We start from the raw sequence: 24,069 nt of genomic DNA on the forward strand, positions 1-24,069 counted from the left end.
CTGTTAACATGTGCATAAAAGGATGGACATATTCTAACATGATACAGCTGCAATGGCTGATGTAGGCTTTCATATAGTAAACAAGTAACCATGTAAGGTAGCGAAAGATAGACAGGGTGGGATGAACCAAAGAGGGTACAAAACACAGACATTGTGACAAATAGATCAGATCTCTCTGCGCTCTGAGCATGGCAGATATATTCTCTGTATGAGTGATCTCCGCACTTTGCAAACTGCGCAATAAATACTTTGAACCAACTTGAAGTCTTCATAGAGTTTCTTCTGCATCAACAAACTCGGGGAGGAAAACATCCAGTTTTTACTTCCTCAACAACGGCATGGAAACCGTGCAGCGGTACCATTACTGCAGGAAGAAGTAGTGATGCCAATGGTTTGGGGTGAGGAGCGAGTCGGCAACACTGCCTGGTGTCATTGTGGATTTTGTTCACCGATGCCCACCGTGTCAGAATCCATCTGCTGTCAGGAGGCTAGTCTGGACCTTGTACTGCGTGGTCACTCCTGCATCATCACGGTTCGGTCATTTACCTTATTATGCCAGGAGGTGGATGTGTTGGAGGTGACGATGCTCTCACTGAAAGATGTCCGAGCTGAAACTCTGGAGCGCCCTAACAATAGTAGATAAGTAAAGCTAGCTGTAGCCACTGGTGAATATTCAGTAAATAAAGTAAATACGAGCTAGACCAGAGACAGGAATATGATAAAATACAGTGCAAACACTGTTTCCATGTGCGGTTTGTTTACATATAGTTGTCTAACCGACGTTGGGTTTTTTTTTTTATGCCGTTCCCCTAGCAGTAATTACTAGTTAAACCCTATCATTAGCATGTTGACACTAACACCTGTTAGCAAACAATAACGGTACCGAAGGATAGTTATTCTTTGCTCCACATAGGTTACATACAGCGCAGCACGTTATCAACCCGATGTTCGGGATTGCACAAAAAAACACTGCTGTAGACAGTTTGATGTTGGATATTTAGACATTAGGGGTATATAATACATAAAAGTGATTATGAACAAGGTAATCAAGTTAATGTGATTTACTGAGTGGATTTCCACTCTAATCAACAAACATGACAGATGTAAACATATTACAGAAAAACGAAACCTTGTACTAGTTGTTGTGGCAACAAATAAGACTGCATGAATACCAAACAACGGTTGATGATGACATATTTCGATCCTTCTTGGAAACACACCCATATTTATACATGGTACAAACCAACAGTCTGACAATCTCTATGAGGGCATGTGTGGTTCAAACGCCCACAGAGTTATCGTTCAAATCAATTAACAATTCAATAAGCTACACAGAAAAAGTACAAAGAAGAAAGCAGTAATATAAGTCATATTTCAAAAATATCAAGCATCTTATATATAAACATATAAGATTTCTCCTGATATTACAATATACATCACCTCTGTTCAAAAATATATTGCTTAATAATTTAACCAATACATTTCTTTTTCATCAGTCTTTTAGGCCGACTGCATACAGGCAGTTACCCTAAGCCCGGGGTTATTTAGGGAAGAGGAACCGGATCCCGATTCCAGCCTGTGCTGTCACCTTCATCAGGGCTGTTTTTCCCTCACCGGAATATCACGGCTTTGAGTTTGCCTATATATACATGATGGTGATTTTTAAGTGTTGCAGTGTTTTCCATTAAATGATTTACTTTAATATCTCAAGTGTGCATGTAAATGTCCATTTAAATGCTTTTTATTAGTTTTGCTGCTCTAAATATGAAAGTTTAGCATCAATCAAGTAATTATATTATATTGTTTCAGTGACAAGAGCTACTCTGAACACTACCTTACCTTATTGCAGGTGGGACAGAGGGACTAAACTGTATAAATAAATATATAACATGCATGGGTAATTTGAACTTTAAACATAAGATGGAAGCTGGATTACAATTTCAAAACATTTCTGGTATATAATCTGGAACAATAATAATGTAATTTCATGTCTAAAAATTATTAGGGATCCTGTGTGAATGATTTAATCAGTTATTCACTTGAACTTATCATTCATTGTTGTTCTTTCTGCTTTCCTCAATGAGACATGTTACAGGACTGTGAGGATGCAAATCTGCTCAGATGTTTGGCAACAGACAGTGCTCTCTCCGGTTTTTCCACTCCTTTGTGCTGGGCCAGGGTGATAGGAGTCTCAGTTTTCAGCTCCCTCAATGTTGCCCTGATAGATGTTGCCCTACACCTATTGATCACTCCTGCCACAATGTTCTTCCTCAAGGTATGATCCTTGTCAACCTTCAGTGGGGTCACCACATTCTGTTGAGCAGCCTTAGAGTACTGGTGTTTATGCTGCTCCTCACCTTGCTTTGTTTTAGCTGTCTCCCAGTTCACATTAATGTTGTGATCCAGTGCAGCAACGCGCAGATGTGCCTCCAAACTCCCTTAGAAGTTTCTTCCACTTTGTGGCATAGTTAGTATACAGTGAGTGAAGACTTTCTAGCTGTCCCGTGTGAATGCCCTGTGTGGGTCTAATTTCTTCAAGACCTGCTTGTCAAGCACTATCTTCTGCAGGTGCTGAAAAGCAGCAGAGTTAGGGAGGAGCCACGGCCGCTGACTCTCTTCCTCAGGGGTGTAGGTACAGTGTCTGGTGACACCCAGTGGTGCACATTGGTAATGTGATGCAGCATTGAGATCCACTTCTCTTCAACCTCGTCACACTTCCCTCACACGTTGTGACACAAAACCAGAGGTGGTTTGTGATCATTCTGATCCACTCAAACAACTCCTCATTGTGGCACTGCAGCAGTCATTTTTTGAGAGACTTCACAATATGCCAGAGGTCATATTCGTGTTGTATGCATTTGTATTGCTGTCGCATGATTTTCTGTACTGATGGGTGGCAGTCAGTTGCCAAAACAGATAGGGTGACATCATAGTCCCCTAACTTGGAAAGGCACCTTTCCAAACCTTCGACTTCAAGCCAATAACTACTTTTCACTTCTGTAACTTTTACAGTTGTCCAGGAGCTAATAGGTTCCATATGAAGCATTGTGGGAGTCTCCGAGTCATATCGGGAGTCTCCTGATACAATCAGTGGCTCATCACAGATGGTACTCAGAACAGCCTCATTGTATAGTGTCCAGGCATTGTTGACCTCTGGGACGTCATAGGCCTTCTGTATGTTGAAGCACTGTCTTTTTGAGATGGTTTCCAGACCAATGGTGTCACACACTTCCAAGAACGGACTGCACTCGTTTCCAGTGACAAATACAGCGGCAGGCACAGAAACATTGCATTCCATTATTCCCCTAACTAAAGGCTGAGAATGCCACATATAATCGTGACCATCTATGAATTCAGTCTTAAGACCGAATCCGCGTTTGAGTGGTGTCTGGTGGCTTCATCAAACATTTGCCACAACTTTCCCAATGGCACACACAAAACAGCTTCGGCAATGCCTCTGTTGACACAATGCTTTTTCTGTCTTTTGAGAAATTTGTTTCCTCACCCTCAACATCACTTAACCTTTCATACTCATCACTGATGCTTCCCTCACCACTCAACTCAAACTCATCATCATCAGTGGCATTATCTTGAATCTCCATTGAACTCTTATAGTCGACATTCAACACCGATATCGGTCTGTGTGACCCACAATCTAATTTATCTTTTCCCTCCTTTGGGATAACAGAGATCACTGCCTCATTCCATGATGGAGGCATTTTAGCGTTCGTCATTGATGTATTGCAGGCACGCAGAAGGCTTGGCATCAGATCAGGTCGAAAGACTTTATACCACTCTGATGGGAAGCCATCTGGACCAGGTGACTTGTTCGCTTTAAGCCTGGAGATTCTTTTACTTGTTCTTATACTTATTCCTACTCTTATTCTTGCCAATCCCACCACACACACAAGGGTCAGCACTCAAGCTCACAAATGTACAATGAAGAAAAGGTAAAAGATACAAATAGGCCCTTGTGCAAGATGCTACACAGGGAATTCACAGCCCTGCCAGATGCAAGGGATACCTGGGGCATCATTAGCCCCAGCACTTGCAAAGAGTGTTCAGGTTTTAATCCTGCTGCTTCATGCAGCATTCCAGGGGGACATCCCTAATCGGAGTCGCTGTCACCAAGCCACGGTGGACAGTTGGCACGACTAAGCAAGGGTCTTCTGGTTGTGGAGCTGACCCCTGAAGGCTTCCCTCGAAGTCCAGTCTCTGCCTCTTCTCACTTACCTGCTCCCTGTGGCTCTCCTCCCTGCTCCTCTTTGTAGTGGAGCTGTGGCCTGATGTTGAGGCAGCAGGGTCCTCAGATCTTGAGGGCTCTGCAACAGAGCTGCAGGGACCAGCAAGAGGAAGCACTTGGGGCAGTCGCTCCTCAGGAACCTGTGCGTGGGCAACATCAGCAGGAACAGGAGGAGACTCTTGTCGCCAGCCATGCCAGAGCTCTTCTGAGGGGAATTCCTGGATGAGAGGAGAGTGACGTCTGATGCCTTCATCATTGTCTTCTAAGTCTTCCTCCTCCTCAGAAAGGGTGTCATAACCGGAATGTCACTCGTCCAGTCCTCAGATTCCTCCAGATCTGAATCCCCATCCTCCCCTACATCCTCCTCGTCACTGTCTGTGTAGTCGACTTCTTCATCATCTTCAATAACAACAACTTCAATGTCCTCTTCCTCATCTGAAGAGATGACGATTGGGAGGTCGTTGTCCACAATCCTGACGTCAGGGAGGCCATCTTCTGCAGGCTGAGAGGAGGGATCTGAGGGGTAAAAGGTAAAGCAACTGAAAGCTTAATTTCACATCTTAAGAATGTCTTTTCACATCATAATATCAGCTCTTTGGGACAGACTAAGGAAGTCACTCTTTAACCATTACTTGGATTGCACTACATGAGATACATGCTCCCAAAAAGCTCCCTCAAATAAGATGCGCAAATAGACCTATGCTGTATTCACAACTCAAAACACATCTGCCTTTTCCATCTGATGCCAATTGCTCTGTCACTTTTGTATTGTTTTTATTTTTATATTTCATTTTTATTGTTGTTAATTAATTCTTAATGTGTTTTTAATCTCAATTTGTGTAACTGTGTACGGTGTCCTTGAGTGCCAAGAAAGGCGCCTTTAAATAAAATGTATTATTATTATTATTATTATTATTATATGCGTTGATCTGCATGCGTCATTATGCATGCTGAACCATGGCTACTAAAACAAACAACAAGGCTTCTCTCCAAAATAACCACAAAAACATCACACTATCCGTTTATTACTGGTCACTCTTACAGTTTACAAGAAAATCAGTGCGTACAGGAGCCAGAGGCATCCAGGACGCAGAGCGCGCAAATGCAGCCCAGTAACAAATCCCAAATTGCTCTTTCTTCTCCCTCACAAACCTTTAAATGACAGAGTAAAGCACATTTCAGTGTGTGAAATACCAACATGTCAAGCACAAGCCCAAATAAGATGACTAAACGCAACAGCTGTGTTTAAGATCCAACAAAATTCAGACACTTTTCTCCTTCACTCAGATTCTTAACGTTGGTCTGTTGGTGCATTCTGAGGAACATTTGTTATACTAGTTCACACACGTCAGAAACTTTGAACTGAAAATGACTCGATACTTTAGCTTCAGACACATTTGAACTCAAGCGTCAACCATTAAAACGAATGAACTGGATCCCTGATGCGTACAGATGTTCTGACGTTAAAGGTTCCATCGGCTCCATGGTTCACAAGAAAAGCATATTTTGGCATTTTATGAAAGTTGCCATCTTTTTTCCAATAATTTGGATGCAATATTTGGAAAATCTGATGCCCTCAAACCAAAATAAGTGTCTTCAAACTAAAACACAGTTGTTAATACATTCCACACCTCTCCCGCAATATTTAATACATTCTATCCACAAAACAACCAATTTACACGGAGTAATCCTCGAGTAATGGTCTGTTTTCACTAAACAGGCCTAATAACATGGTGTCAACTGTCCACCCACCCACTGTCCAAAAAGGTACATGTACTTTTTCACTGAGGGAGCTTTAAATGATTTTAGGGTGATAAATTATTGAGTTTGTCTTACCTGCATGGTGGTTGTCCAACTCATGGGCGACTCCAGCCAGGAGAGGTTCCCAGGTGCGCAGCAGCCTGTTGTCAGTCATGTTCGGGGTGGTGGGTTTTCCTTTCCTTCCTTGGTTCGTTGATCCAAAAGTTGTGATTGCCAAAAAGATCCGATGTCCAGGTAGTTGTCTTCCAGCAGTTTGAATTCTCCAAGGGTTAGTTTTCCAAAGGTTAGCTTCACAGTTTGTGCCTTTGCGGTAGGTCAACTCAGGTCAGTGTCCAGGTGCAAACGGAGAGATGAGAATTCTGTGCAGGGCTTATATATCCTCCTCTGGGTCATCGCTCTGTTTCCATGACATTTACTGACGCACACCTGTGCCTGAGATTTTTCCCACGTTTCTTTCTTTATTTATTATTCTTTATTTGTTTTTTTAAATATTATTTTAACTTATTTTTTTATATTTCAGCTACTACTTAATAATGTGCATTCTTTTATTTATTTTTATTTTTAGCTACTTTTTAATAATATGCTTTTTTTTTTTACATTCTGAGCTTTAACTGTTAGCCTGCTAAATTTCTACTATTTATCCCCTAGGGGAAATTCATGTGTCCAGTAGCTCATTAGTAATAATAATTATAAAAATAGTTAATAATAGATAATAAACAATAATTTGGCAGATGTGTTACAGTTTAGACAGGATCACAGCAGGAGTAGCTGGGGCCAGGGCCACCACTGAGCCCAGTTACTCCCTGTGTCGCGTGGGTTTCTTCCCACTCATAATTTGGACAATAAAAATGTTCACTTATTTTTTTGATTTCTGATTGAACTTCTTCTTAAATGACAGCTATAAAGGCAGATAAGAGGTGACCTGACACATAATAATAATCCAGCACTTGAGATCCTCTCGTGTGCTTTCTGCATTGGGGAATAAAAATCTCATTAGACACTTCCAAACACTTCCAAATTCCCTTCTCGTGTGCAAGAAGTTGCATTTCCATTGAAAGTTAAAGTCGCTTTACCATTCTTGCTTTGAGATTTCAAAGTTAACTTAATCTTCTCATTTATTCTTAATATACTGTGTGGTATGAGATTTGTCATGAAGCCTTTAAACAGTCTGGATATAATACCTCTGTTTAACTCTGACTTATTGCAGCACTGTGTCATCCATATCTGGTGGACAGAATAGATTCTTGAGTCTGTTGGGGCCCTAGGAAAAAAATTGCCAGGTAGTCCTTCCAATCACTTCATCACAATTATCTAGATAAATAATCTGACACCAATGAAAAATGTAATCTGAAGTTTTAAATTAAAAAAAAAAAGTTTTATTTTCAAAATATAAATAACATGAAAAATACAAACAAAAATTATATATATATATATACACATAAAGAACAATAAAAACCAGAATAAATAACTGAACTAACTTGTAACTAACACTGTAAATAATCTACATTATAAGGCCAAGGCTGGAGGTTTCCTGCTGAGTGGTGTTGGCAGTTTAGCGATTTTCTCTCTATAGTTGTTGACCTTTAAAACCCTTCAGCTGCTTTGTTCATGAAAGCATCTGGCCATATATTTAGAGACTTTTTGGACAGACTTTATCTCCTCTCTTCAGTGACTGAGCTCTGATGTGGCTCGATACATCTGCTTCCACTACTGAAACCTGTCAGTGGTTTCTGATGCTGTTGCATGCTTTGAATGAATGCTTCTTGTGGCCAAAATGAGGATTACAACAATAAACAAATCCTTACAACAATTTGTTTCTATATTGTGAGGAAAGTGAACTTTTTAGTCAGGACTTTTTTTTAAGTGTTTGCTTTTGTAATACTCGTATTGGCCACAGGAGGTGAAGTGCAACACTACCCCAGTCTAAATAGGACTAGAAACATTCATGTTTTTTTCCAGGTGACATTTCCTTAAAGCGCAGAGCTCCACTAAGGCCAGTGTCAAACAACAGTCATCAGGGAAGTGGTGGGAAGAAAACTGACCTGGGACTTTTGACTTGCCCACACAAACCCATCTGGGGACATCACCACCTGTGTCACACTCAACAGGAATCATGTAGTAAACAGAGGATAAATTCATTCTGATGATTTCTCTGATTAATACATTAACAGAAGCTGGCACATAAAGCTGTAGTTCTTTTTGGGACTTTCCTCTGTATAAATAAGTAGCTATAGAGAAAGAGAGAGATTAAAATTCAGACCGGACAGTACAGCAGTAAACACAACACCAGACATATTTTAATTGTAGTAGTTTTTCTCCCATCTTCTTACTGTGGCTAACTTTTAAGATACACATTTCAAGAATACAAAGAATTGGCTGTGAGGTGAAAATAGGAAAATCTTTAATGTTGTGACATTACGGAGGATGCATAAACATAAAAAAAGTTGTTATGAAGTCTAATTGTTAATTATAATAAAAACTGTTAAAGTAGAAAATGGCTATTATGTAGATAAAATTAGATCTTTTTTACATAAAATATTGATCAAATCAAAGTCCATGACAAAGACAAGTATATTACAAAAGGCAAACCCAAAGTGATCGGTACACATACGTAACATTACACAAGTGTATTATTTGTAACTCTGTACGGTGTCCTTGAGTGCCAAGAAAGGCGCCTTTAAATAAAATGTATTATTATTATTATTAACATACACTTACTGAAATTTACTGTGTTATTTTCTTAACAGTCAGTTAGGTTAGACATTTTACTACCTCCTCTTCTAATGTTAATCTGTGTAAACATGAATTTTACCAAATGAAGCTCTCCACTGATTCTCCTTGTTTAACATTCATATGGAAGCACCAAATAGTATGTGAAACAAAATATGGAATTGAATTTTCAAAAAAATCTGACAGAAGTACAAAACAGCAGCAAAGACACTATGCAATCATTTTGAAGTGCAAAATCTACAAAAGGTATTGACTAAAACAAACCTCTCATTTGTAAACATTACTGAAGTCGACCTGAATTGTGTTTGTTGTGTTTCCATAACTCTGATCAAGATCTATGATTTCAGTGGAAACTGATGGTACACTTCCCACACAAACAATAAAGTGTGAACACCACCAAGTGTTAACTGTAACACGGAGATAGTGGAGGAAATATTAACACAGAAGTACTCCAGCCCTTTCATGTAGAGTTTCTGACAAACTAATCATATGGCTGTTAACGGACTCAGATTTTTTCCAGAAACCAAAGATCTTGAGTCATGTCATACTTGCTTCAACTGATGCCTTAAACCAAGTAATAAAATAAGAAATGATAAACTCTTAACAATTCTGGCACTTGAGTCACATAAAGTCTGTGTGTCACATTAAAAATGTTACATGCATGTTAACATCTGTGTATTAACAATGGATTTATACTATTGATTCATCACTTTTACAAACCATAACATCACTACTAGATTGGATGTCGCATGCTCGTATGACCGTGGAAGAGTTTGGGTTATGAGTAATACACTTAAAAGAAATGTACGTCCAAATACACAATTGCAGAGTTGTGGATTCACCTCGAATTATCTGGATGATATATGACTGGACATTTGAAGGTGTTAGGATATCCTTAGGATACATTACTGGGGGGTGCTGATGCGGAGTGGTCGGGGAGAGGTGTGTTGCTGTGGGTGGGCCTCAAACTCATGGTATTGAAGAAGCTTACCACCTGACCTGGAACTTCTGCCAAGACACTCTGAGCAAGCACTTCTTGAGGACTCTAAAAAGAGACAGAGGAAAAAGGTAAGCATGACAAATACTGTCTATAGATTTAGGCAGAAACAGTGGGGAAACTAACTGTGGAAACCTAACAACAGGCAGTCACAGGTGTTTTGATTAATGTTTGAATCCTCCCTGAAGTCTGTTGCATTCAAATAGCATGCTGCTATTACACGACTACAATACGCTAACCAGGGGTTTTCAAAGTGTGGGAAAGCGAGCCTCCCCTCAGAGAACATATGGACAGCTGAGCCCCACGCACCCCGTTGCTGCGCTGCATGTCTTACTTTAAAAAAACATTTTTATCATCTCCATCTTTACTTTTTAAACGTCTTTTGAACACACTTTTTTAATAAAATTCCATATCATACATTGTAAGGCCTTTTGTTGACCTATCACTTTCTGCTGCCTGAAGATGGCAATGCACCAACAGTGCACCTGACCACACCTCATTAAAAGACCCACACTCCCATGCCCCCTCTCAGATAAGCGTAAGTATATTTGCTATTTAAACAATGTGGGTGCTGGACAGGAAAATGACAATTGTGTCGGTCTGAAACTAGCAAAGACACTTGTGTTGTGCCTTGCGCCCCTTTGCGCCGGGTGTAAGATAGAGCCCTGCATCATTTATATGTCACTGTAGTTACTAAAACTCGATCAATTTTGCCACATGCAGGGAGGGGTGCCTCGCACTTTGAAAACTGCTGTGTTAAACTAAACAGAGAGATGTTGATGTCATGTTGACTATCATCATATCACAGCTCCAGCACTGCCAAAAACGTAGAACATGTAATTCCGCAACAGTATTCACAAAGCATCTTAAGGCTAAAAGTAGTTCCTAACTTGCCGATTTAGGAGAAACTAAAAATAATGGGTGTGTCAGACCTAACTTTAGAACTCCTAATTTATCTAAGTAAGAGTAATTCACAAAGCGACTGAGTTCTAAAAGTAGCACCTAAGTCTGGGAGAAGTTAGACATTAGAGAGGTCTCCTCCCCACGCTCTGACCTGACATCATAGGACAGTTCATACGATTTCTTTTAGATGTTCAACTACTTCAGAGAAATGAAGCTGCTTCATGGTCGGTCTACCCTAAATCACACCATCAACACACAGGTTGTATTGGATGCTACCTATACAGTTCTAGACAATGTTTTACAGTGTCCAGGATCTACACACGATTTATGGATCTTAATAAAGAGTGACCTGAGGCAGCTGTTTGAAAGGCCATATTCCAGCTGGATGTCACTAGGTGGGGGACAGGGGATATCTTCTCACACCTCAACCCACAGCTGGGACCACAGCTACAACAGATTGTGGCTAATAGGCTGCCAGTTAGGTTTAGTAAGGTAGTCTATGACAGGCGAGTTTTTTTTATTTTTCCAGTGAGAGAATTGATTAAGTTTTTATTGTTAAATTAAATTCTCCTGTTTTGACACAAACCTTATCATACAGATGCATTTTGGAGAATGCACTAATTTTGTAAATAGCACCTGATCCGTTATTATTTTATTTGTATTTTTTTTTTATTATTACTGCAGGTTGTTGCGCATGTGTTTTCACTGGCACAGGCTGGTCTTTCATCAACCAATCGCTGTGGTTCCTGCAAGCGAGCTTGTCCATGAAAATTGACGTGAGCAATAGCAATGGAATCACACTCTTAGCTTAGAAGTTTTCACTTTTCCGTACTAAAATTTGGTCTCAGCAGCTTTGTGAATAGGTCTTAGGAGAAAACTTTTGGTTAGAAACTTTTATTGTGACTTAGGAAAACTCTTAGTGGTAAGATAAAATGCTTTGTGAATACGGGCCCCGATCTTTAAGCATTAAAACAATAGTTACTGTACATGATGACATGGGATCAGTATGTTTCTATTTAAATTTATGCAATTGTAGATCAAATGTGGGAAAGTGGGGGGAGATTGGGGTTGGAGAGTTGGTTTGGGTAATTCCTACATTTCTAGGAAGCACTGGGTTCGCTGGGGGGCTTCAGGTCAAATAAATTGAAGAAGGAGGCCACTTGGTCAGGCAACTCTGCCAGTACGCTCTGGGCAAGGGCTGGAGTGCCTGCCTGAAATAAGATGTAGGGACACCATTTAAGAGTTTAAAGAAGCTCATGGTACATGCCTACAGAGGCTTTGCTTTACAATTTATCTTACATTTTGGAACTGCCTGAATGGCACAAACTGCACGATGTCCCTCATGGCGGCCTCGCCTGTAGCAGAACGTAAAATTCCATCATCTCCATCCAGAAACTCCATGGCACTGAAGTCCGCCCCCCCTACCCCAACGATGATGATAGATAAGGGCAGACGAGAGGCGTTGACGATGGCCTGACGGGTCTCATCCATGTCTGTGATCACTCCGTCAGTGATGATGAGCAGAACAAAGTATTGCTGGGAAACAACAGAAAAGAGTGATTGTTACAGGGTGGTAAAGTATAACTGGTTGAGATTATGTTGCTCCTGTGAAGTTGCTTCTGCCAAACCAGATCTACAATAACACGTTTGCACACAGCAGCTATAGTTATACCACTATGATCGAGTTTAGACTTCCAGCAACTCACAGAGGCAGTTTCCTGCTGCAAGGCCTGCCTGCCAAAGTGGGCCACATGGTTGATGATTGGAGAAAAGTTTGTGGGGCCATAAAGCTTCACCTGGGGCAGACACTGCTGGTAGGCGCTCACCACACCTTCTATACCTAAAACAGGACAAACAAAAAATGCACACACACATGGGTGAACAGAACCACCCTGGGAATCATTTTATATGTATTACCATGTTGATTTAGCGCAGCTGGAAAAGCAGAGCACACCGCAACATGATGATCAATTTGTGGGACAAGGATAATCTGCACAGAAATTCAAATTTGTAGTGAGATGCTGAAACAAACTTTATGTTAGCCATGATTGAGCTTTTCAATGCAGCTTTTTCATCATTAAATTCTTTATTCAATCAACAACAATGTAAAATAGAAACAGGCAGCAAATCCAGTTTTGCTTGAGACTTTGCCAGATTTATTGTTAAAGAACAAATGATACCAGTCTCATGTCACACTGTACCAAACCAAACCACATTTTACTAAATGGCACGAGGTACATATCTTGACCTGTCCCATTTAACACACAGCAGAGTGACTTCACATTAGCTTAAGTCCATAATTACCTGCACAAAATGGATCTGATGCATTGAAGTTGATCGGAAACTCGTGGCTGACCTGCAAACACAAAACAATTATTAATATGGATTACATACCAACTAATCTGAGAGGAGCCTTTTCTTGTTTTAGAGAGTTCAATTGTCAGATAGACAAAGGCCTATATAATGTAAATACTATAATATGTTTTAACTGAAATAAACCATCACCTGCCATGTGGGAGGGATCTGGGCTCCAAAACCAAAAGCAGGGAACATCTTGTCACTGCACAAAGGAAGTGAAGCAAAGTAGGTGTTACAGTCCAAGAGCATTTACACACATGATATAATGTTTAGAGCCGTTTTCAGACATGCAATACGTAACTTGTACATCATTGATGCTCACAGCTTCATTAAGACATGACAGGACATTTATGGAAAGACCAGCGAGACCCTTCACACAGTGAATCCACTCATACAATGTCACATCATAGAACACTATCAAAGAGTGAATTCAATATCCAATAGTGCACAACTGTACACACTGAATGACATGACCTTAAGTTGGTTTTATTGATTGATCACCTGATCTCCTCAACATCTTAATATAACCGCTTTCACAGTGTTTCGTAGTTCACTAAAGTGATTTTGTGTGTAAGATTACATCTAAGAAGGCGATACAGGACTGCGCTGCAGGTTTTGTATTAATATGAAGACATTCATGGAGGTGCATGTCTGTAAGGTGCTTACTGCACCATCATCAGGAAGGAAGTTTGACACACACCGCACGGACATTTCTACAGAGGATGCTGCCAACACATTACAACACCTTGCCTTGACCCACCTGGACTAAGGCAACAACTCAGCATTCAGCTCCATCATCCTTACAACCAACTGGACAAGGCACTTCCAGACAGGTTACACAACTTAACCTCCTCCACCCTGATCCTGAGCACTAGAGTCCTGTGTGCTGAGTCCTCATCTCTACTCCAACTTCACCTGTGACTGACTATGCATGACTCTAACACCATCAAATTTTCAGACCACATTACAGTGATTGACATACCTGGGAGAGTAGTGTGAGAACAACACCTGACCCTCAACACTGAAAGGACTCAGGAGTTCATAGTGGACTTAAGGAAATCTAGAGGCTGTGAACACAACCCCATCCACATCGCTGGGTCAGAGGCGGAGTGTATCTTTAATTTTGAGTTTCCCCAACAGCTCCATTCTGGTCAAGAAGGTGCATCAGAAACTGAAGAGAGCTCACCTGCCCCCTCAGATCCTGATGAACCTTTATCACTTTACCACTGAGAGCAAACTAACCAATTACAGAACAGCTTGATATGTTCACTGCTCAAAGTCCTGATCTAACCTGACCAGGAGTCACTGCAACAGGTGGTCAAAACTGTCTAGCGCATCACTGGTACTGAGCTACCTGCCATCACCAAAGACTCCTCTCACCACAACCTCGAATTGTGAATCAAAACTCTACTATCACAAACCTGTCTATATCAATTTGCTGAATATATTCTATTGTGTATATCCACCCTAACCCATAATATTTGTTTACATTACTCTTCCATGTATTTATACATTATGTGTATAACTGCGCACTTTGGTTTGCACTATTTTGCACTTCTGGTTAGACACCTAACTGCAAGTACTTGCATTTGGTGCAATGACAATAAAGTTGAATGTAATCTAATCTAATCTGTAGGTGGTTTGGGATTTACACAAATACAGAGATTCACTGTTGGTCTTTGTTTATATTGAATATTTTTTTGTTTTGCTGACTGATTTCCTACGGGAAGGACAGCACACCGCTGTGTTGAAATGATTTATGGTGGATTTTTGGTGGATCATAATGCCTCATAGAAAGCAATCTGCTGTATTTACCTGTCGTAGTCCTGGATGACATTACCCACTGCCCAGATAGCTGCCAGGTATTCATTATAGCCCTGAGGATTGATGTAGTGAAGGGACATAGGATACCTGGGGTCCCCATTGGAACCTGTGAAGTCAATAGCAATCTGTCCCGAAGGTGCAGGATAAATACAGAGAAAATCAAATCAAATAATGTTCTGACATAATCATAATAAATGTTATACATATACAAAACATATTCAATCCTAACCACAGTTTATATGAAGGAATCGTGTCATGTAGGTATGAGGCAAATATTTAGATTCTTCCTTCGCAAACGTTTTCAAAAAATCTGTCGAGCACTCACAGTGAAGTTAAACTGGCAGCCACCCATTATGTAATCCAGAAACGTGTACTCCTTCACTATCTGCAAATAAATATTGACAACAGGAAATTCCTCAAATATTCAAAAATAAAGAAAATTTTAAAAAAAAATTATTATTATTCTTTGTCAAATCTAAAAGATAGCATACAGTAAAATACTGTATACCTCTATTAGATATACAGTGTTTAAGAGAACATCTGAACATCTCTGTATCTGACTTCATATACTAAACTAAGAGTGTTCAGAAATTTTAAAAAAGGATAGAAAACCACAATACCTTGCAGTGTTTTATGATGATAATACCAGAGTTTTTGTATCCTTTCTTCTTCTGTTTCTTCTTACTATTGATGCATTCAAACTCAGCCTAAGAGGATGACAAACACAGGTATCAGGAATAAATGACCAAGGTTCATAAAATAACTGTTAAAAGAATAAAAAGCTGGAAAGAAACTTTTTTGTATTTCATCAGGTTTTTTTATGTTTATGCTTAACATTTCAGAAATGACCAACAAACACACAGAGCTCACCCCATATGCCTGTGAAGCCTGCTGTATTTGGGAGAGCGTGGCCTGAAAGGATCCGATGAAGTTGTGAGAGCCGTTGCTGTTGTAGTCGTAACAATCTACCTGGGAATCACAGAAAGGAGAAACAAGACAAAGTGAGTATATCCTCTTTGATTTTAAATTAGCAAAAGAAATATGACAAATTATCATCAGCGTGTGGATATCAAATAAGACGAGACAAATGCATGCTATGGGGGTGAAGCTTCAAATGTGAGGCAACACCCTGCTACAACAGAAAGACACACAAGGCTTCTAAGTGGCAAACATAGTGAGCACAGCCCCAGACTCCTTCCTTTAGAGCAGGGTACTCAGCGTACCTGATCAGAATCTGCACAATGAAGCTTCAGTGTTGAGAGAACAGGGAGAAGACAAAAAGGTCTAAACACAGCATGGAGCAACCAGGAAGATTAGACAAACTGGGATGCTACAGTCATTGTACAAGATGAACAGCTAAGAAAGCTCATGGATAACTGATAGCGATCCATCTTAATGGAAAACTTCTTCCTTTTGGGAAACTGACCATTTGGTCAACTTACCTGTTGACAGTGGTGGAAAGTCACTAAGTACATTTACTCAATTATTGTCCTTAAAGAGTAACTTAACAGCAGGCTGAAAAGTAACATTGTGCCCACCCCATCACAGCCAGCAGTGGAGTGTGGCATAAAACTGTCGACAGGTAAAAAGTATATATTTATAGTTTAGGTTGGTGTTTACATTCTAATGCTGTTTTAAACTTCTTCATTCCAGCTGGAGATGTTGTACTTTTTACTTCACTACAATGTTTAAACAAATATACTGCACCCACAAATTACTTTTCAGATTAAGATTTTAGATTTTAAAAATTGATAATTTCATTCAGATTCAAATAAATTCAATAAATTCGTAAAATACACTGCATTATTTAAGACACACTTTCCAACCTTTATGAATTGACACTGTTTTACAGTATTACATTGTTTTACTAGTACTGACTGTTGATAAATAATGTATACTATAGACACTAGTGTCATCAATGAATCCCTGGTAGTTGTGGGCTCTAGTGCTCCATCCATACATTTTTGTTGTATTGTATTCTGTGTACTACAGAATACTAGCTACATTTCTAGATAATTAGTTATTATTCAGCTATACACATACTTTACGTTCTCTTTGTCTCATCAAATTGTCAATATGGAGCACTGAAGTTAATAATCAACCAGGGGCACACAATGATTTTAGTGACTACACTGTCATCATCAAGCAGGTAAGTTCACCAATGGGCCAGCTAACTGTGTGTATTCCTTTAAGATAGATAGAGATGCATCTAGGACTTTGTCCTGTCTTGTCACAGACACTGCATCCTTCACGTGAAGAGCACTCAAGGTGTTGACAATAAACTCACTTGTACTGTTGACTGGAAAGCATCTCTTCCTGATAAGTGTGCTTTAACAGGGTTTGAGGACGGAAACAAAAAACAACATACATAAACTAATGCTTACACACATTTCCTTATTTCTAACAAGATTATCTGACCCTTAGATATGCTCAAGACGCAATCAATGAAACATAGGCAGGGTTCCTGTTTTCATTTCCACTACAGCTTGGCTGAAAAACATCATATAGCACATATCATAATTAACTTATAAAACAAGCTGTAAAATACATTTGATTTATACTTTGAGATAATCACTATATTTGTATCCATTACTGAATGAGAGCCTGATATTTGTTATTATTTAGGTAATAAACATTTACCTTCTGAGAGATGTTGCAGGTGGAGCTGTGATGATCAGTCAATGAACTGACTATTGACTATTTTGATAATTGATTTGTTGTCATTTTAAAGGAAAAAATACCAATAATTCAGTGTAGTAGTGGTGGTCAGCTTGGGCTTTCAGAAACTATGATCAGAATTTGGGCTGTATTTTCTGAAATTTCATAGACCAAATCATTAATCCAACAATCAAGAAAATACTTGTCTGGTTAACTGAAATAATCAATAGTTATTTTCATTAACGATTAATCTGAAATCTTTTAGTTATATTAAAACAGCGTGTGTGTGTGTGTGTATATATAAATACCTTTATAGATTTCTCCACGTCACCTCCACAGAGTGACTGCAGCGGGACACGGAATCGTTTCCATGTTGGGTTTAGGTTGTATTTCACCACCTGCACAATGCCACAGATTAAGAAAGGACAGAAATATCCCCCTAATTAGGCCAATTACCTCATTAATTAGTTAAGATTTCTCACACCAACATGTTGGTCTTTGCATACTACATATCTGGTTTCAATGTAATCTTGTTAGCTGAAACTGTTAGAAGTTACAGCAATTTATGGGTAATTAGTGTTGCCTAATAAATACATTTTCAGAGAAAGATGTTCCAGAATCCAGTTAGGTCATCTACTCCATATGGGGCTGTGGTATCAGGTTTCTACTGTGTATCATTCCTGAGGTATCGTCTTCACAAGAATGTGTCTACAGACTCACAGAGTAAAGCCGAGCTCAGACTACAGGAGTTTTGGGCGTAAACATAATGCAGTACACATTTAACTCAGGAGTGATTTTGGATAACTTCCAGAAACCTGAAACCAAACTACTTACTGTAAATAGAATTCATCCCTCATTCATTTAATCAAAATGTCTTCTCTGAAAATGGCCTGTGAGCATGTTGCAATGCTGCCAAAATTAGCAGTGTGGCCACGGATAGATTATGAAAATGAACAAAGTCACAGTCATTGAGTAAAAGAGCCACACAGCCACAGAGTCAGAGTAAGGCTATGTCCGCAGTAATACGTTTTCATTTTAAGACAGAACCATTCACGCCGAAAAGCAGATTGTCTACTCTGCAGTTGGTTGCTTAATTGTAAAAAATTGTATGAACACAAAAAGCAATGGCGAAAGGTAAACCCAGAGACTTCTTTGCTTGGACTGACGACATGGTAGAACTTGTTAATGAAAGTAACACAAATATAGTCATAATTTTCCTGAAAAAATGGCCACATGATAGGAGCGTGACGGATCATGGAAGGTTATGTCGTGACTGATAAGATTCAATCATGAGGCGAACATGGGCGATTGGGTAATAGCTTCTAAACTTTCTACATGTCTAGACTAAAAAGCAGCCCTGGAGTTTTCAAATTAAAACGGATACAGCAGCATTTCCATCTCAAAACTTCAAAGTAATACGGACGCCAGGCGTAAATGTAGCAAAAGTGATGCATTTTAAAGCTAAAATGTATTAGGATGGGTGTAATAGAGCCACGCGGTCACAGAGTCAGAGTAATAGAACAACAGAGCCATAGTGTCAGAGTGACAGCATGGTTGAAAACATCTGTACCTCTGTCCTGTGAGCCAGCTGCCATCCAGTTTCTGTGTGCTTGTAGAATTCCAGGAAAGGGTCGGACTTCCCAAAGAAATCCTGGGAATAAACATGAAAATAATACACAGCTGAACCACTATTACTACTTAGTAATTAGGTGCATCTTAGCACATCCAGAATATAAAATCTAAAGTAATTAAGATACATACATACCTAGACCAGAGGTAATAACTTAGACTAGATGGATGTACATGATCATACATGATCGGACTGTATCAAGCTTTAATTACATCCCCTACAGTAACTGTGTTAACATTCTGTAATTTACTTGTGCAACTGGAGTTACATCCAGGTAACTCTTTCAATCTCTCTACAACCTTTGATTCATTGTGAACCTCAGCAGTGGAATGGTTTTTCTAGGTGTGTGTTAGTGAAAAGCCACAGAATCCATTTTGTTTAGTGTTGCCTTCACTGTCAACAAACTTGTAGGATAAAACACAAGAATGTCAGGCTGACCAATCACAGTTCTTGCAGTCTCCACATGGTATCATTGTAGCCGCCATAGACCTGACATGTTGTAATTTATATAGTGAAAGACCACAGTGACATTTCTGAATTTTTAACTCCAGTAAGATCATCTGTATGAATATGTCTGAATCCTTAAAAATAATTCAAATGTTGTAATCAATACCTTTTTATCCAGTTTTCTAGCTGCAACGTCTAATTCCACCACTCTGTTGTCAGTTCTTTCTTCAGCACATATCTGCAAAACCAGAAACATACACCATGAACACTTAGAATCAAATATCCATAATGCTCCAGTCTGAATGAAAGCAACTCACGGTAATGGTTCCTTTTCCAGCAGGCCTCTTGTCCTTCATGACAAGTGGTCTTGTTAGTTTCTGTGAGGACACAATCTGAACAGAAAAACACCTTGCTGAATCATCTTACTTATCACTAGAAATGCCACGGAGCCAACACCACTTCCAATTCTAATTCTAAGAAAGAAAGAAGCATGAGGAGTATAATAAATGAACTGTTGAAGTAGGCAGAGAGGTCTGTTACCTGTCCCAAGGTACACTCCAGTTCCCCCAGGAAGTCAGAATTTTGCAGACTGTAGTTGTCACTGTCAATGTCGTACACTTCGAACTTCAGCTTCTGCACCATCTCAAAGTAGTAGTCGATGACAAAAGTCTTGGAGAAGCTGGGATTAAGGCAGTTCTTTATTTTCTCTGTCCGGCCAATCTAACACAAATACATGTTACAGAGTCAAGCATTTTTTTGTTACATTTACATTTAAACATTAACATTACATTTAAAGTTTCACTGAATAGTGTGTTTGTGTGTGTGTGTGTGTGTGTGTGTGTGTGTGTGTGTGTGTGTGTGTGTGTGTAAGAACAGCCTTTATAGCCACGTACCTCACACCACTGGGACCCAGAGCTGTTCATGAATAGCACACACAGGGGGTCGGACTTTGAGAAAGTGTCCATGTCAAGGAGATTTTCACAGGAGATGCTCAGCGCCACCTTGGTCACACAGTCAGTGACCCTCGGTCCTGGGTTTCCACCTGCTGCCATCTCGGCCTGGAGAGCACACTCACATACAAGAGCTGACAAACATGAACACAGATAAAACCACATTTCAAAAAACTGGAGGCACCATTTAATATAGCACAGTGACTACTGAGACAAAATTAAATTAAATTAAAATACATTTACTACTCAAAATGTTGGTGATTATGAAGGGGTTACGTCTGAATATATTCTTTAGTAAAAAGCTGAAGAATTTAACATCCATTCTATCGGTTTGCATCTTTTGGCCGTGCAGGAACAACTTCTTTTGCCATTTGTGTTGAGAACACGGGTCAGACACGTGATAGGTATGACATCTAATACACTAAATCAATTCAGTATTGTGTTTTCATTAAATATTAACTTTGAGGGGTGATTAAGTTGTGACATTTCTGATAGTACTGAAAACAAATCAAAAGGTAATCTAATGTAATAAGTAACATTACTTTGATAAAGCAATTAACACATATACATTACTTATTACATTTCTAACAGGGTAATTAGTGATCTGTAATGTTGTTACATGAGTGGTCAAGGCTTCCTGTGTAACATTAGAGACAGCAGCCTCGCTTACCGTTTGTACCACTTCACTGCTTTTGATGGGAGTTCATATTATGGAGCAACATTTGACTGTGTGTATGAGACCTCCAGGAGAAATTATATATTTTCAGTTTTAGGTTTATAACAGTGACTGACATTTTGTGTGCGGGTGGTTTGGACATATTTGTGATTGACCCACCAAGGGAAAGATACTTCTCCAGTTTGGCAACACTTTGATCTTATTTATCCCCAGTGACTGCATATAAAGAAATATTAGAGGACTTGAGGATTCACTAAAATATAGGAAAAGACAGAAATGAATTTACCCACGCCTTTACAAGCTGGCAATGAGGTTTTGTGAACCCCAGCCTTTTCTGTGCCCTGTGGAAGATTATTCTTATAGGCAGGGGAAATCATTAAAAAATGTTTGGGTCTCAACAGTCATTTATTAATAAATATAAATTAAGTGTTTATTCCAAAATCATTTCCCATTGTACATGTCTCAATTTTCACTTCATTTCAGTTAAAACACAGACATTGAGCCTACCTTGACTGATATTAATACATCTGATGCATAGATATTTTGACAGCCTTTACAGGAATAAATATAGAGGCATGCTTAGTGTAAAAGAAAATCTAGAGTGGTTTCCCTCAAACTGTTATTCAATTTGTAATATACAAACGTTAGTATTTGCCTATGTTACATTCTGCCCAGTAGCTACATGTTGTATTGTTAATATGAGGCATCAAGAAATTAACCTTTTTTTTCGAACCACTTTGCTGGTAGGCGTCAGTGCTTCAGGAAGTGCCCCACATTCAGCCAAGTTACAACTGAGTTACTTAAATCCATTACTTAATTCTTATGAAACACTTGCTCCACACCAGGCAGATGGTAATATTGATCAATTACCCACTTTCGCAATCTCAGTAAAAAAAATAAATCATAGTACACGCTGAGCCAATGAGGAGAACCCAGCAAACACGGCGGACTACACGCAAAAAAAGACTGCTTATCAATGTGTTTATGAATATAAATACTCAGCTTTAAGAATACATCTCATTTACCACATTTAATTAATCGTTGGGGTCTTTTCGTAGATTCGGTCAACACTACATCCACTCAACGCCATTTGATTAATTAAACATCGAATTTTTCCGTTAGGGTGCTGCTGCCTAACGGCAAGCGCCATTAGGAGGTGATGAAAACAAATGCAACCCGGAGTGAAAATTTAACTGTACAGTGGATTGAACCGTTTTGAACGGGGCTAGCGTTAGCTGAAGCCTGTATTTAAAGCTTTTCTTGCTTATAATTATTACGGTAAACATGCAGCTTCTATTCATTATTAAGCGAACTGACTAACATTGTTAGAAACATAACGTTAGTTGAGGTAAAGGCAAATTAAACTGGCCAAACTGCAGCTTAAAACGTTACTACATAGCTGACATGACAGAGGCCGTCCCGCAGCAGAAAGACAGTTCACTCACGTTTATTGTCATTCAAACAGATAAAGTACAACCAGAGTACCTCTACTGTCTCTGCAATAACGAGTATTACGTCCACAACGTTCACTTAAACGACTGCAGGCTTTTTTTCGTGCCAGCTTATGGTCACATGATACGAGGAAAGGTTTAACATGGGTACCATTGTCAGTCACGAAAGTAAGCAAAATTTAATAAAGGCGCTGTGTCTATATTTATCTTGCCACCGAACACCAAATAACCCAAAGCTACGTATCTCCTAGCTTGTCCTACCTGGTTATCCAGTTGGCCGTCTGCTGTGTTTTATCGTAAGCAGAAAGTCTAGCTTCTGTGGAGGGCGGTGCCCAGGGCGTTCGTTTTCTGTACAGGGATCCTCAGCAGGCGGAGACCAAAGTACTCCTTATGCTGAACGTTTATAGAAAGCACAGTCGAGCTGGTAAATATAACACTTCGGTTGTGAGTGTAGAATGATCACAGACACAGTTTCACAAAAGTGGAAATTTGATTAATTATTAAGAGACTTTGTGTACACTTTGTGAAAGTCATGCAGTGAAGCTTGGTCTGCTTTCCCCAGTCACAAATTTACAAATCCTGGACTTAATACTTAGAAAAAAAGGGAGCACAGCAGAACATTAAGAACCCCCACATCCATTAATACCGGTTCTAAGAGGAGAACTGTGGTTCCCTGATGTGGACGTTCAAGGACACAATGTCCATATTAACCTGCTCCAGGGGTGATATCAAGTTTCATTTTAGTTCATTGTCTTGGTTGTTTTATTTCTGGCAGCATGAGCCAGCCAACGTGACAACTTGGTCATAGCAGTGTCTTGTTAGTGAACATAGCTTTGACAGCACTGATGCAAGTGAAAAAAAAATTCTTATCATGACTGCTTTCACACATTCCTTCAAATTCAGTTGCCATGTGCTTGAAACCCATAGTGTAGGGACACAGCTCATTTAATACGTAAACTACAATCACCGCCTCAGGGTTGTATGCCTCTGCCAATCAGACTAGTTTCAGATTACACTGCTGAGTCATATCAAATATTAGCAATTAGTGTGAAGTTTTGTCATAATTGCTGTGTGAAGTCTTGAGTTATGGCTAAATATTGTTTTGTGAGGTCACACCAACCTTGACCTTTAGCCCTTGATCATCAAAATCTAATCAGTTCATCATTGAGTTCCATTGGACATTTGTGTCATATGTGAAGGGATTCCCTTGGAGAGTTCTCAAGATATTGTGTTCACAAGGCCAGAACCTTGTGTTGAGAGGTCAACGTGACCTTGACCTTTGACCACCAAATCATTGAGTCCAAGTGAACAATTGTACCAAATATGACCAAATTCCCTCAGGTCGTTACTGAGATATCCTTTCCATGAGAATGGGACAGACTGGCTGTCTCTGGCACGGAGGCATAATTAAACTTTGCTTTCATGCACCGGAGCAACCAGG

General features: G+C 39.5%; 1 protein-coding gene across 2 annotated transcripts; it reads right to left on the reverse strand.

Annotated features, from left to right (window-relative positions):
* Positions 1-8,376: 8,376 nt before the first annotated feature.
* On the reverse strand, positions 8,377-23,010 carry LOC130161220 (copine-3-like). 2 transcript variants are annotated; one of them, XM_056364333.1, is made up of 17 exons: positions 22,890-23,010; positions 20,445-20,635; positions 20,092-20,271; positions 19,869-19,943; positions 19,718-19,789; positions 19,045-19,125; positions 17,783-17,872; positions 15,687-15,785; positions 15,437-15,523; positions 15,142-15,201; positions 14,808-14,941; positions 13,140-13,194; positions 12,939-12,990; positions 12,341-12,474; positions 11,934-12,170; positions 11,731-11,845; positions 9,639-9,779 (listed from the first exon to the last, which is right to left on the reverse strand). In XM_056364333.1, exons 2-16 carry the CDS (start codon positions 20,601-20,603, stop codon positions 11,735-11,737), a joined length of 1,626 nt encoding a protein of 541 aa, XP_056220308.1. In that variant the 5' UTR covers positions 20,604-20,635; positions 22,890-23,010; the 3' UTR covers positions 9,639-9,779; positions 11,731-11,734. The 2 variants fall into 2 exon arrangements, with proteins under 2 accessions (XP_056220307.1, XP_056220308.1); XM_056364332.1 differs by lacking the exon at positions 11,731-11,845 and having other exon boundaries at positions 8,377-9,779.
* Positions 23,011-24,069: the final 1,059 nt, after the last annotated feature.

This window comes from Seriola aureovittata, chromosome 20 (assembly GCF_021018895.1).
Source record: "Seriola aureovittata isolate HTS-2021-v1 ecotype China chromosome 20, ASM2101889v1, whole genome shotgun sequence".
Classification (NCBI taxonomy): domain Eukaryota; kingdom Metazoa; phylum Chordata; class Actinopteri; order Carangiformes; family Carangidae; genus Seriola; species Seriola aureovittata.